This window comes from Ziziphus jujuba, chromosome 9 (genome assembly GCF_031755915.1).
Source record: "Ziziphus jujuba cultivar Dongzao chromosome 9, ASM3175591v1".
Classification (NCBI taxonomy): Eukaryota; Viridiplantae; Streptophyta; class Magnoliopsida; order Rosales; family Rhamnaceae; genus Ziziphus; species Ziziphus jujuba.
Genome location: NC_083387.1, coordinates 24,032,676 through 24,048,002, shown reverse-complemented (window position 1 = coordinate 24,048,002; position 15,327 = coordinate 24,032,676). Strand labels below are relative to the sequence as shown.

General features: G+C 33.0%; 2 protein-coding genes across 2 annotated transcripts; both read right to left on the bottom strand.

The window, feature by feature from the left end:
- Nucleotides 1–100: 100 nt before the first annotated feature.
- On the bottom strand, nucleotides 101–942 carry LOC107427537 (chaperone protein dnaJ 20, chloroplastic). The gene has a single exon (XM_016037919.4). It carries the CDS (start codon nucleotides 776–778, stop codon nucleotides 248–250), a length of 531 nt encoding a protein of 176 aa, XP_015893405.3. The 5' UTR covers nucleotides 779–942; the 3' UTR covers nucleotides 101–247.
- An 11,814-nt stretch (nucleotides 943–12,756) lies between these two features.
- On the bottom strand, nucleotides 12,757–13,492 carry LOC107427526 (protein FAR1-RELATED SEQUENCE 9-like). The gene is made up of 2 exons (XM_016037907.3): nucleotides 13,200–13,492; nucleotides 12,757–13,081 (listed from the first exon to the last, which is right to left on the bottom strand). The coding sequence occupies exons 1-2, from the start codon at nucleotides 13,490–13,492 to the stop codon at nucleotides 12,757–12,759; spliced, it is 618 nt and encodes a 205-aa protein (XP_015893393.3).
- Between the last annotated feature and the right edge of the window lie 1,835 nt (nucleotides 13,493–15,327).

Genomic DNA, 15,327 nt, shown 5'->3' with positions numbered 1-15,327 from the left:
AATTTGCTGTGGGATGATGATGAACCAAGTGGAATGGAAACCGAACTTCATATTCTTATTAGAAAGAACTTAGAAAAATAATAATATATAAATAAGGAACTAGCACAATATTAAGTCTTTATCTGTAAACAATGAATTAATGGAACAAATAAAAGGGTCTCAAAATTCTACATAAAGAATTGTTGGAAAATTTACACGGATCCTAGAGACCATCTATATATATGATGTTATATCCTATTCCACAGAACTAACTTTTGGCTCTCATTCTACAACCCCATGATCCTTCCCTTTGAGCCATGCGAGAATTGGACCTTCTCTTCAATTCAACAATCTGTTCTTGCCATTTTCTTCTTCTTCCAAGTTGGTCATTCAAATCCACTTTGAATGTTCTTCCAGAATTAGCACTTGTAAGCAACATCTCATAATCATATTCCTTTCTCAACACAGGATCTGATAGTGTCTGATAAGCCTCTATCAGTTTCACGAACATCTTCGTCGATTCTTCCTTCATGGACGGATCAAGACAAACGTCGGGATGATGCCGAAGAGCCATGCTTCTATATGCTTTCTTTATCTCATCCATGCTTGCCATTTCGGTGCTCAAACAAAGCATCTTGTAGAAATTGGTTTTGTTGTTGTATCCACAACTCGGCTTTGTTGCCGATTTGCATGAAACCGAAGAGAAAACTTTATTGGATTGATGGTTTTTGTTGTAGTTTGGATGATAAGGAAGAAATGGTTTTGAAGTTTGTATGACTGAAGTTGGGGACAAGTTCATGGTTTTTTTTTTTTTTTTTTTTTTTTTTTTTTTTTTCTTCCTGCCAAATTGTGCAAAGAGAGCTGGTTCTAAGAAATATATACTTAGGAGTGATTATGGAGAGAATGATTATCTTTTAAGGAATGTTCAAGAAATTTGCTGCATTTGGCCGGTCTTAAACTCGGTGATTCCAAAGCATTCAACGCGTTTTTACCAGGTGAACTTCGAGGAATGCATATATAATGATTTTGTATCATTTGGAGAGTGTTAAATCCACTCTTTTTACATTTAAAAAAAATAAAATTGTTGCAGTTTCGAAGAGGCTTTAGTTGATTGGTCGATGCTAAATTGACAGTGTGTCATGTGTGAGTAACACGTTTTTACAGGGTCAAGCATAACTGGCATATGCACCACACCACATTTATGAAAACTATACTATTGTTTCACTTTCAATTTCAAACTTTACAAACTTTCACACTGAATTATTATTTTCATTCATTTTGGTGTAATTGATAATTAATATTCAAAATTTGACAAAATGAGGAATATGACTGCACGCTAATACATATTGATCATTAACTTTCAACCAGGTAGTTACTGCCCTAATCGTACCATTTGATAACAAGTTTTTGTTTTTTTCTTTTAAACTTTGTGTAATTTGCTTACTTTAGTTTTAGTGGTTTGTTAATATTAGTTGATGGTAGTTAGAGTTTATTAGCTATATTAATTAATTATAAATATTAAAGAAGGAAAAGAAAATTAAAAATTAATACAATTTTAAGTTATACTACTTTTTTACATTTATAGTTAATAGAGATATCTAACTGTTATCAATTAATATTAACAAATCATTAAAATAAGTAAATTACATATAATTTAGAAAAAAAAAAAAACAAAAACAAAAACAAAAAAATAAACTTGTTACTAAATAAGGTTTTAATAACATATTTTTATGAGATAGAACTTCGTTGACGATTTGCTTTTTTGATCTAAGGATTTTTTTTTACACTTATATAGCCTGCAAAAAGCACCAATTTGGATATGGAATAATTGACAGGCTCCATGAACAAAGCTTTGAAGGTGCAAATTTTTAGTGTGCTCTTGAGAGTTGCTCCTTCTCATATAAAGAGATAAGATCAATACATAGGGATCCCATGTGAATCCCACTTATTTGTGAGAGAAAGAAATACAACTTTTGAAAGCAGGGTAGATTTTTAGTTTTGAAAATGAGTTTGACCGTTTAATGTCCACCCAATTTCTTAAATGTCCTGTGTAATACTAATGTCTTATTTAGTATAAGTTTTATTTTAGCTTCTACTTTTTTTTTTTTTTTTTGGAAGTACGTTTTAAAAAAATCATTCTTTATTTTTTATTGATTTTGTTTAAAAACTCTTTTAACGTTTTTAAAAATAGTTTTTTTTTTTTAATCTTAAAAACTGTTTTTAACTCTTCAAAAATGATGCCATTGGATGTCAGTTATCAATTCTGAATGTTAGCCAAACATTGAAAATTATCAGTTAGTAACACTTTGACCACCCCTCCCCAGACTGTCCCACACGTTTTACACTTTGCTATTTTTTTTTTTATTTTTTTTTTTTTGGATAAATTATACTTTGCTCTCCTAGATTTATAAAATCTCTTACATTATCAGACTCCTTAATTATTGACATTTTTTTAATGGAATAGAAAAGCAGAATATTTTCTTAAAAGAACCTTTCTTTTTTTTTTTTTTTTTGGGGGAGAAAAACACAATTAGAATATATCAAAAAAATATTGCTGAGTTTTAACAACATGATTTAAAAAAAGAAAAACAAAAACTACATTATTTATTATCATCTATTTACTTGTAATATTGTATTTTTATTATTCGAACATATATTACTATATATTTTACACAATTTTTTTTTTATCACAGCTATAGCAAATGTGTTTGATCCAAAAAAGTAATTAATATATATATATATATATATAATAACAATAAAAAATAAAGTAAATTTGTTCTGTATATACAGAGTAAACGGAAAAAAATATAAAAAAAAAAATATTGATCATAAGTTTGTTCAATAAAATATCAATAGATCGAGAACAAATATGATATTATCTTTTCAATAAAGGTTAAAATTGATATTTTAATGGAAGCTAAAATCAGAATCTCAAAAGCTATATTTTGTTGCTTCTCAAAAGCAATTGTTAGAGAATATAAATTTTTGTAAAATAAAAAATTTCAAATTTTATCCGACACCTAAAAGTAGCTTTAAATTCTTTGATAATTAGTTTGGAAGTTTCAAAATCAATTCAAACGGAGGCTTAAGCAATGGGGCGTAAGGCTGATGTCAGTTTATTAAAACAATAAACTTTTCTATGCATACCAATTACTTGGATACCCAGAGAGCCATTTTTATTTTATTAGATACTTTTTATTTTAATAAAAATTATTTATGATGAATTTTGTTATTCATATATGTAATTTGATATTTTTTGGGTTAATTTCCTTCTTTAATTATTTATATTTTTATTTTCATAATAAAACAAAAACAAAATTTAAATGAGTAATTATACATGAATGAAGCTTCATTATACCAAAAACATGCTCTAATTCACAGCCGTTGGATTTTGTTTCATCAAATGGATGGCTGAGATTGTACCCATCACTCAGGTGTAAAAACTTTGTCCAAATCTCCCCTTTTGCGTCCGATCTCCCCTTCCAGCTCTCTGGTTCCTCCTCTGTCGCAAATCCTCCACTTGCACCAGTCAAATTTGGGTAGTATGTTATTTTTGTTTAATTTTATGTACATGCCTACTCTTATTTTATTTTATTTTTGTTGTGGAAAGCAGCAAGAACAAGAAATAAAATCAATGAGATGCACACACAGTTTAACGAGGTTCGGCCAAAACTATTGCCTACATCCTCGTGCTCAGGTTCTGAGCTTCTGCTATTATTGATAAAATGAGACAAACAAGAGCTTAACAGGTTCTTTAATGGTGAATCACTCAGAACAACACCAACCCAACCCGTAAGCCCACATACATCCTCTCTCAATCTGTCTTAACCAATTTCACAAAGAAATTGTTCTTACACCTACAGATTATCTTGATGAGTTTGTACAAAACACGAAGAACTCAACTTCCTCTCACAATCACTGAAAAAACAAACTCAACCCTTAGCTCTGCAATCTGTAAAACCAGAAGTAAGAATGAAGAAGACGAAGACCATTATATATATCCAGTATTGCTGTTGCTGATGTGGCAATCCAAATGACGTGGACCAATGATACTTAGCCCTTCATATAACCACCATAACTAATTCACATGTCCTGCACGTGATTCTGTTATCCAAATAAAATCACCGTTGCGCCAATACGACACCGTCCTATTTAAATCATTAAACCAGATGCAAAACGCTGTCGTTCTTCTTCTCAAAACTATGTAAATGTATTATATCCAAAACGACATCGTTTCTTACTTCCTTTATGCACAAGCTTAAACAGCAGATGCACATTAGTTCTCGAACTCCTAAACTCTTGAGGATTATTTCTTTACATTTCTCCACCTAATCCTCAAGAGTGTAATTATAGCAGAAACTCTGTGAACCCTCCTTGCAATCTTCCTTTAAATCAACATTAGCCTAACCCAATATTGAGCAAGGTCTTACATGAATTAAACCTGCTCAGGGGTAAAACTTTAGTACCCATATCAATAGGATTAAGTTCTGTAGGTACCTTTTCTAACTTGACTTCCTTCCTTTCCACCATATTCCGTATGAAATGATATTTAATCTGAATATGTTTTGATCTCTCATGAAATACAGGATTCTTAGAAAGATGTATTGCACTTTGACTATCTGAATAGAGTATGACAGCCTTGTGCAACATATTAAGTTCTGACAGTAAACCTTTAATCCATATTGCTTCCTTTGCAGCATCTGTGATTGTCATATATTCTGCTTCTGTAGTAGACAAAGCTACTATGGCTTGTAAATGTGACTTCCAACTTACACAATTCCCACAAACAGTGAATGCATATGCTGAGATTGACTTTCTCTTATCTCGATCTCCAGCATAATCTGCATCTGTGTAGCCAACCAATTCTATTCCATCTTTGCTGCTTTTAAACACCAATCCTTCATTTGCAGTGAGTTTTAAATACCTTAAGAGCCACTTTACTGCATCCCAATGACTCCTTCCAGGATTTGACATAAACCTGCTGAGCACACTTACTGCATAAGCCAAATCTGACCTTGTACTGATCATAAGATACATAACTGAACCTATTGCACTTGAATATGGTACAGTGATCATATCTTCTCTTTCTTGTTCATTACTAGGACACTGTTCCATTGACAACTTGTAATGACCACCTAGAGGCACAGATACAGGCTTAGCTTCACTCATATTGAACTTGGACAGTATCTTTTGAACATATGAAGTCTGATGAAGTTTCATCTTTCTATTTCTTCTGTCCCTCTCAATTGTCATGCCCAAAATCCTTTTTGCCTGACCAAGCTCCTTCATATCAAACTCTGAACTTAGTAACTTCTTCACTGAATCAATTACTTTTGCATTTGGTCCTGACAACAACATATCATCCACATACAAAAGCAGAAATACAGCATTTGAGCTTGCTGTCTCCTTGAAGTACAAACAACTATCAAAGTTGCTCCTCATAAAACCAGCCTTCACCACAAAGGTATCAAACCTTTTATACCACTGCCTTGGTGACTGTTTTAGACCATAGAGAGACTTCTTTAGCATGCATACTAACTCTCCACCCTTTCTAGTCACTTCATATCCCTCTGGTTGTTTCATGTAAATAGTTTCTTCTAAATCCCCATGAAGAAAAGCAGTCTTTACATCCAATTGTTCTAGTTCCCAATCAAAATGTGTAACTAAAGAGAGAATGATTCGAATAGTGGTATATTTGACTACAGTTGAGAAAATTTCATTATAATCCACACCTTCAACCTGGGTAAACCCCTTTGCTACCAACCTTGCCTTGAATCTCACTGGATCTGACTTGGTCAACCCTTCCTTAACTTTATAAATCCATTTACAGTCAACAACTCTTTGTTTTGCAGGCGCCAACACCAGATCCCATGTATGGTTATCATGAAGTGACTGCATTTCCTCATCCATTGCTTGCTTCCATTTTGCTGCTTCTGAAGACTTCATAGCTTCTTTATAATTCTGAGGTTCATTATCAGAAAATTCTTGAAATCCAACTAAAGCATATACTATAAAATCTGCATAGCTGTATCTCTTATTTGGAATAATCCTCCTTCTGGCTCTATTTCTAGTCAACAGGTATCCTGGTGATGCAACAGTTCTTGAAGGTGAAGAAAGCTGTTGTCCTTGCCTTTCTTCATCTGATTTTGATTCTGAGTGCTCAGGAGTTCCATGGACTTCAGCTTCTTATGATGATTCCTTTGGTACACTTCCCCCATTGTCTTGAAAATCAATCTCAGGCATCACTAAGTCCATTTGCCTTGACATGTGTTGTGGTTGTTCACTTTCAGTACCTGCACTGTTAGTATTCTTGCAAGGCATAATATTTTCATTGAAAATGACATCTCTACTAACAATGACTTTAAAACCATTTCTATCTTTAACCCACAGCCTATAGCCTTTGACACCTTGAGGATATCCTAGAAAGACACATGTGATGCCTCTAGGTTCAAGCTTACCTTCTGACTGATGTGCATATGCTGCACATCCAAACACTCTCAAATTATCATAATTTGACAATTTTCCAGACCAGACATACTCAGGTGTTTCAAAATTTAGAGCAGTGGATGGTGACAAATTAACAAGATACATAGCAGTCATAACTGCTTCATCCCAAAACAACTTTGGCAAGCCTGATGACACTAACATACACCTTACCTTATCAAGCAAGGTCCTATTCATCCTCTCAGCAACACCATTTTGCTGAGGGGTATGCTTGACAGTTCTGTGTCTCACCATTCCTTGAGTCTTACAGAAATTATCAAACTCCCTATTACAGAACTCAAGACCATTATCTGTTCTTAAAGCCTTTACTGTCCTATTTGCTTGTTTTTCAACAAGTAGTTTCCACTCTTTAAACTTATTGAAGGCCTTATCTTTGGACTTCAATAAGATGACCCACACTTTCCTAGAATGGTCATCTATGATAGACATAAAGTATCTGTTTCCACTTTGAGTGGAGACTTTAGCAGGACCCCAAAGATCAGCATGAACATAATCAAGCACAACTTTAACTCTATTTGAATTCAAATTAAAACTGAGCCTATGTTGCTTACCTAAAATGCAATTTTCACAAAAATCTAATTTGCTTATCTGATCCTTACCAAAAACTTGTTGCTTATTCAGATAATACATGCCTTTTTCACTTATATGGCCTAATCTATTATGCCATAGCAGAGTTTTATCTGCAGAAGTATGAATTGAAGCATTGCAAGAATTAGACACAGCCTCACCAAGCAAAACATACAAACCATTTTTCTTAATGCCTTTAAAAGCAACAAAAGAGCCTTTTGAAATCCTCATTTTTCCATTCTCAGTTTTAGTGGTATAACCAACCTCATCAAGCATTACAAGAGATATTAAATTTCTCCTTAAGCCAGGCACATATCTAACTGAGTTTTAGAGTCTTAACAGAACCATCATCTAGTTTAAATTGAACATTACCTATACCAACAACTTTACAGGAATGATCATCACCAAGGAGAACTTGTCCTCCTTCATATTCCTTATAAGACTGAAAAATATCAAGTATAGGACTCATATGAAATGAACATTCTGAGTCTAGAACCCATTCAGTTTTATTTTGTTCAGTGTCAGCCACAAGAACCTCACCAGACTCTTCACTTGAGGTGACAGCAGCAAGATCACTACTCACCTGAGTCTTACTTTTGTCATCTCTCTTTTTCTTGTAGCAAAATTTCATTATATGACCTTCCCTCTTACAGTAATAACATTTTCGACCTCTAGTTCTAGACTTGGATCTGGAGTGTTCTATACTCTTGGCTCTAAACTCAGAATTACCAAAAGTCCTTGTTTGACTTCTTCCTCGAACATTAAGTCCTTCACCCTTAGACTCAAATTTCATTTCAATGTCCCTAGATTTTAAAGAACTTATCACCATATCTAAGGACAAGAAATCACGGCCATACTTTATGGCATTCTTGACCTCTCTATAAGACTCAGGTAAAGAATTTAACAAAATCACAGCATTGTGTTCATCACTAAAAGTGACTTTACAATTTGCAAGATCAAGTATTAAACGATTAAACATGTCAAGATTAGAGTCTAAATCTTTATTGGTGTCCATCTTAAAGCCAAAGAACTGCTCAAGCAAAAGAATCCGATCAGGTAAAGACCTTACCAGATACAGTTGTTCTAGTTTATGCCACATTTCAGAAGTGGTGGTTACATCATCTACCTTTCTCAGCACATTATCTGACAAGTGAAGAATGATCGTACTTAGAGTAATCTCATCCATCTCCAATTTCTTGTCTTCTGAGAGATATGCAGAGAATGTTCCATCTATGGCTTTTACTACTTTCATCTGGACAAGAACAACCTTCATTTTCTTCCTCCAAAGCAGGAAGTCCCCTTTGCCATTGAAGATCTCCACCTCAATCTTTGATGCCATTCTTGATCATATGAAATTACCTGGTTCTTGATAAAGAATCTCCACCAACTTTCCTAACCTTGCTCTAATACCACTTGTTGTGGAAAGCAGCAAGAACAAGAAATAAAATCAATGAGATGCACACACAGTTTAACGAGGTTTGGCCAAAACTATTGCCTACGTCCTCGTGCTCAGGTTCTGAGCTTCTGCTATTATTGATAAAATGAGACAAACAAGAGCTTAACAGGTTCTTTAATGGTGAATCACTCAGAACAACACCCAACCCAACCCGTAAGCCCACATACACCCTCTCTCAATCTCTCTTAACCAATTTCACAAAGAAATTGTTCTTACACCTACAGATTATCTTGATGAGTTTGTACAAAACACGAAGAACTCAACTTCCTCTCACAATCACTGAAAAAACAAACTCAACCCTTAGCTCTGCAATCTGTAAAACCAGAAGTAAGAATGAAGAAGACGAAGACCGTTATATATATCCAGTATTGCTGTTGCTGATGTGGCAATCCAAATGACGTGGACCAATGATACTTAGCCCTTCATATAACCACCATAACTAATTCACATGGCCTGCACGTGATTCTGTTATCCAAATAAAATCACCGTTGCGCCAATACGACACCGTCCTATTTAAATCATTAAACCAGATGCAAAACGCTGTCGTTCTTCTTCTCAAAACTATGTAAATGTATTATATCCAAAACGACATCATTTCTTACTTCCTTTATGCACAAGCTTAAACAGCAGATGCACATCAGTTCTCAAACTCCTCAACTCTTGAGGATTATTTCTTTACAATTTTTTAATTTTTTGTTTTGGTTAGTGTACATTTCAAAATTTGGTCAGTTTTTTGAAGTTTGATCAAAGTCATACATTTTGAGATTTTGTGGTAATTATGGAATATATTGGTTGATATGGTTTGCATTAGGAGTTAAATTGTGAGTTTCCAAGTAAAAATATAAGCTGGCATGCTGCACAACATAAGACTATGACATAATCTTCGATATTCACCAAATGTGTTTGAATAATCTTCATCATTTGCCCTGTAAAAGGTTTACATAGCAAGTAATGTCCTGAATTAGGTCCATTAAATAGAAACTTTTCACTGGTAGGCTTTTTAACTTTATGCTGTCTTCTTTTGCTTTCTATGTGGGTTCTATTTTGCTGTAGATTATTTAACTAAGTTCTATGATATTAACGGTTGATGGTCTGGTTTTTTTAATACATTATTCTTCTACAAATTAACATGGTTCTGGTTAATCTGCTAGAGAATCCTATCTTTTTTCCCCTCTTTGTTTAAGAAGTAGTAAGAGTGCAATTTTTCTTAGGCTTAATGCAAGGGATACGAAGATTAGAGTAAAAAAATTTGACAGAAATATTGAATGAGAAAATAAACTGTTGACCTTTTCTCTGAAGGAGGATCTGATCTTGATTGCTGAACTCGTTTTCTTGACTGGAAATTGACTGTGATTCAGCCTCAGAACTTTGTTGAAATGCTTTACATTAGACAAGATTTTTCAACGGTTACATGAGGAGGAAAATAACATGTAGAAGAAGAAGAAAGAAAGAAAGAAATAAGGTGTTGAAGATGGAGACATAGCTGTTAATGTGAAATTACCATTTCTTGATTTCTGTGAAAATGGAACTATTTGTTGTTAAATATAAAGTTAGTTTAGTTTTGTGGTTGATATGTGATTAGGTGGATTTGGACGGTAAGTCAAGGGATCATAAGTGGTAATATTATGATGTCTAACACATAAATTTATCAATTATCTAATTTCTAGTCATCATATTTTCTGCTGTCTATATCATGCTCTTCTTTTTTATCATATATGTTTATATATATTGTAAGTTTGGCCCTTTAATATTAGATATATATTGTAATCATATATTATATACTTGTTTGAAAGTTTTGGCCCTTTAACATCAATCTACAGCATTTTGAATTCCATTGATTGTGTAGAAAGGTTGCTGGTGGTTTTATTTTTATTTTCAGATATGTCTTTTGGCTTGTTATAACTTATTAAATCTTGCCTTATCTTGTTTGGATGTCTAGCTGGAGATCAGTTGTGTAAACATGTCAACAAGTACTAGTGATGGTCAACTGATCTGGATGTGCTCATGTGGGCAATATATGCATTTAAAAACATCAAGAACATATAAAAACCCAAATCGTCAATTCTGAAAATGCTTAGATGGAGAACAGGTCGTATATAATTGTTAGTGCATTGAGTTTTCAATTGTTTTTGCTTATAAAATTATTTACGTTGAACATGTTTACTTGACACAGGAAAAAGAATGTGGTAAATTCATTTGGGCAAAAGAAGGGGAAGCCAAACTTGACAAAGTAGATATTTTTATCGGTGAAATTCGGTGTTTATCATTGCGAGTGGAGAAATCGAATAATATTCTTGAAGCAATTCAGAGAAATACTAAGATCAGTGACCAATATGACTTTAAGAATGTTATAGTGTTTGTACTTTTATTATCTATTTTCTTTAAAAATTTTACCTAGTGATGTAGTCGGTCTCCATATGTGTTTGTTAGGTTGGTAAATTCTGAAAGCAACATGTATGATATATGTATCCACATTTCAAACTTTGTTTTCTATGCAAGTATTGTACGATATGTATATATATATATATATATATATTGTAATTTTGGCTATATCAAGTGGACACAATATATAAGAACGTAATTCAACATAAATTTAGAATAACAAGCTAATTTTCTTTCAACTTTAAATACCCTATAAAAATATTTAAGAAAAATGAATGAGCTGGACTTTTTTTCCCCCCATATTATTGATATCAGGCGACACATAAACAACTGTTGCATTGCCTGTTAACTTATTAATTTTCTTTTTTTTGGTTTTTTATAAATATTAATCAATCTAATTTTCTTTCAACTTTAAATAACAAATAAAAATATTTAAGCAGCACCACAGAGCTTGTTTTTGTTTTTCAAAAATATTTGTATCTGGCGACGCATATGCATATTTTGCATCGCCTGTTCCCCATTTATTTATTTGTTTTCTTTTTTCATAAAATATTAATCAAGCAGATTTTTTTTAAACTTTAAATAACCAGTGAAAATATTTAAGAAAAATAACTGAGCTGATTTTCTTTTCCCCCACCCTAAATTATTGATATCAGGCGACTCATAATCACATTTTACGTCGCCTTTTAACATATTAATTTATTTTTTTATTTTTTGTAAATATGGATCAATATGATTTTCTTTAAACTTTAAATAACAAATGAAAATATTTAAGCAGCATCACAGAGCTTGTTTTTGTTTTTTTTTTTTTTTCAAAAATATTTGTATCAGGCGACGCACAAGCATATTGTGCATCGCCTGTTACCCTTTTATTTTGTTTCATTTTATTTTTGGTTTTCTAAAAATATTAATCAATCTGTTTTACTTTCAACTTCAAATAACCAGTTAAAATATTTAAGCTGCATAATTATGCTGGTTTTTGTTTTTTTTGTTTTTTTTTTGCATTATTTGTATCAGGCAATGCACAAGCATATTATGCGTCGCCTGTTCCCCTTTTATTTTATTTTATTTTTTTGGTTTTCTAAAAATATTAAGTTCAGTTAATAAGTTGCTTAAATATTTTCGCTGGATATTTGATGTTAAAAGAAAATCATACTGATTGAAAATAAAAATAAAAAAAGATTTATTTGCTAACAGGCAACACAAAAATATGATTATGTGTTGCTTGTTATCAAATTTAAAAAAAAAAAAAAACTCATTTATGTTACTTAACTAGTTGTGCTAACTGAAGTAAACTACATTGGTAAAATATACAGCGAACTAGCGTACATGCATTCCAAGAATCAACAACACTAAAGGCAAACTAGCATACATTCATTCCAATAATCAAACAAGACCTCATGTTTCCATTACATGGAAATTTAAAGAGTCTATTATTATAACTCAACTCTCTTTTAGTAACTAAGCTGATAGTTATTGCCATATGATCAAAAATAAATAAATAAATAAAAAGAAATCCAGGACAACAACAATCAAACACTAAGAGATGTTATATTTCCATGAAGATGTTGCATGATTGTTGATCACACCCGGGGGTCATCCCTTAGTTTTCTAAGGTTGACCTGCGAATAACGAAGTAAATTATTAGATGAGGATTACCCCTGATTTCGAATGTGGACCTGCCAAAACAAAGCAACACACTTCATTCATACCTGTTGAAGCAAAAACTGTCACATTGTGATTCAATCTCCGATGCTTGTGGAGGAATATCCCCAATTTGTGAGGGCCTATATAGAATTAATATTTGTTTGTATATGGTATGATCATTTCAATTGCATAAAATAATAACTAATAAATGTAAAAATTTCTTACTGACTGTTGAGGATTGGATAATTTCTTTTGTCATGTGATTCTCCAATTTTTTCATATCCATTGCAACGTCGACCTCTATACTTTGCGGTTTTAATTGCTATCTCTTTCCCCCTTTTTAATCTTCGTCCACATCCCTTTGCCCTCACTTGAGATGGATCTTTCAAACTTGTGTCACAAACATTACTATGTTTTGCAGACATCCCTCCACTCTTCTTGCTGCCACCTGCAGAGTTAAGCTTCTCAAGCAAACCTTTCAGACTATCACTCACAATTGCACTTGACTCCTCATCTGTTGGCTTTATCAATGACTTCTGCAGCAAGCTGGAATAGTTTAGCTTGCCACATCAACATTGAACTACCGTTTCCACTTATCTCTACACCTTGCTTATCGGATATCATTTGAGGTTTTGCAACTTTAGTCCACCTTCTCATTATATACTTATTTGGCAAGGGAATATTACCAAAGAGTCGCAAAAATGCCAAAATATGCTTACATGGTATTCCTTGACTCTCAAACTTCTTACAACTGCAAGATGCATAGTTCGAACCTTTGTCATAAGCAATTTCCCGAGCTCTATGACCATTTTCATGAGGACCGCTCTCGACCATATACACTTTATGTGTATCATTTTCATGCACAAGTTGTGGCATTGTTACTAAGCTTTGCCACAACTCATCTTGAAACTTAAGAAAAATCTTGCGTGTGTAAATCTTAGCCATTTGCTTTTCCATTTCCAATGGCAATTTTAAAAGAGACTTCTCATTAATATCAATATGATCAGCAGCTAACTCTTCGTGATGTTAATGTGCAAGTGTCCTATTAAATCGAAGTATGAAACCCATCAATAAATTCTTCTTGGAAACATATTTCTTGAAGAATGCATATGAGCTTTCTGCACGTTGGCTACTTGACATCCCGGCCGAGAATATATGATTAACATATGCAGGCACCCATCTGTTATGCATTTCAAATATTGACCTTAACCAATCATTGTCATATAAGCTCGCCTTCTTAATGATAGTTGCCCATTTTTTTTCAAACTCCACGGGGTATTCTGATTCCCAAATGCATTATCGGAAGTCCTTATTAAAATCTCTGTAAGTAATTGCATTCAAATTTGTAGAAGACTTCTCAAGTATGTGGCAACTACAATACCTATGAAATGTATTTAGTAAGCTATGAGCTATGGCCTTGGTCATTGCAGGATCTTGATCGGTGATAATCATCTTTGGGTTATTAGTAGACATGCTCTTCTTTAATACCTCAAACAACGAAATAAATGAATCTGTTTTTTCATCACTTAAAAATGCACAAGCAAATAGCACTATTTGACCATGATTGTTAACCCCAACCAAGGGGTCGAAAATCATGCCATACTGATTTGTCTTGTAAGTTGTATAAAAAATAATTACATCACCAAAACATCCATAAGCTCTTCTAGAAACCGAATCAGCCCAAAAACAACGCTTCAATTGACAATCATCATATACATCTATTTTAAAAATGAATGATGGATCTTTTTCTTGCTCAGTTAGGAAGTATTCCTTCAATAGTTCTGCATTTTGTCCTCTCATTTCATTGCGCAACTTAGCTTTATGATTGTAGATATCCTTCTTCATACATCCAATATTCTCTATACCTCCAGCTTCAAATTCAAAAATACTTATTTGTTGGTGAGTTGGCACAGTTACTGCTGAAAACTGCAAGGCTAATGATTTCTTGGCTTCAGAAAAACTACGATGTGACCTCAATAAATGCACTCTTCAAGGGGTTGATAATGGATGACTATGTTCTTCAACAAAAAAACTTATGACAAATTTTCCCAATTTTGACCTAACAAAGGCAAGTTTTGCTTTACAATTTTCTCTTGTCATCCCCCAACACCCTTTTTTCTCTCCTTCTTTTATCGAAGATACTCCTTCCTTATAACACATAAATTCTTTCCTTACAACTTTATTTGTATCTTTACATCTCTTACTAGAATTGCTACGAACACTAAATCCAACCTCTTTTGCATACTTAATGTAAACCTCATGTGCCTCATCTATCGATTCAAACTCTTGTCCAACATTTGGTTTGCATTTTTCGGACACTTGGAAAATGTAAACATCATCAACAGATTTCGAATATGCCAGCAAGGATATTTTTTCAACTCCTATGGGGTCATAATTAGCTGCTAACTATTCTACATTCATATTTTCAATATTTCAGAGCAAAATGCACTCAAACGAGCTTTTTATTGATCAATTTCTAACCTGATAGGCAGCAAAGCAAAACCATAACATTACTGAATATATACATGATAACATAGTCAATAAATGAAGACTAACCTGATAGCCAGCAAAGCAAAACCATAACAATAAAATTTCCTATTTCACTATTTTTGTGCTTTATTACAACATAAAATTAGCTAGGAAAAACAAAATATACAAGGGTTGTGCATCTGCTAGTTCAATAAGTAAGGGCAGCCATCACAGAATAAGAGGAATATCATAGCCTCCAGTCTGTCATCGGAAACAATGTGATTACACATTATACCATAATTAAATATTGGATTTGTGGTAGC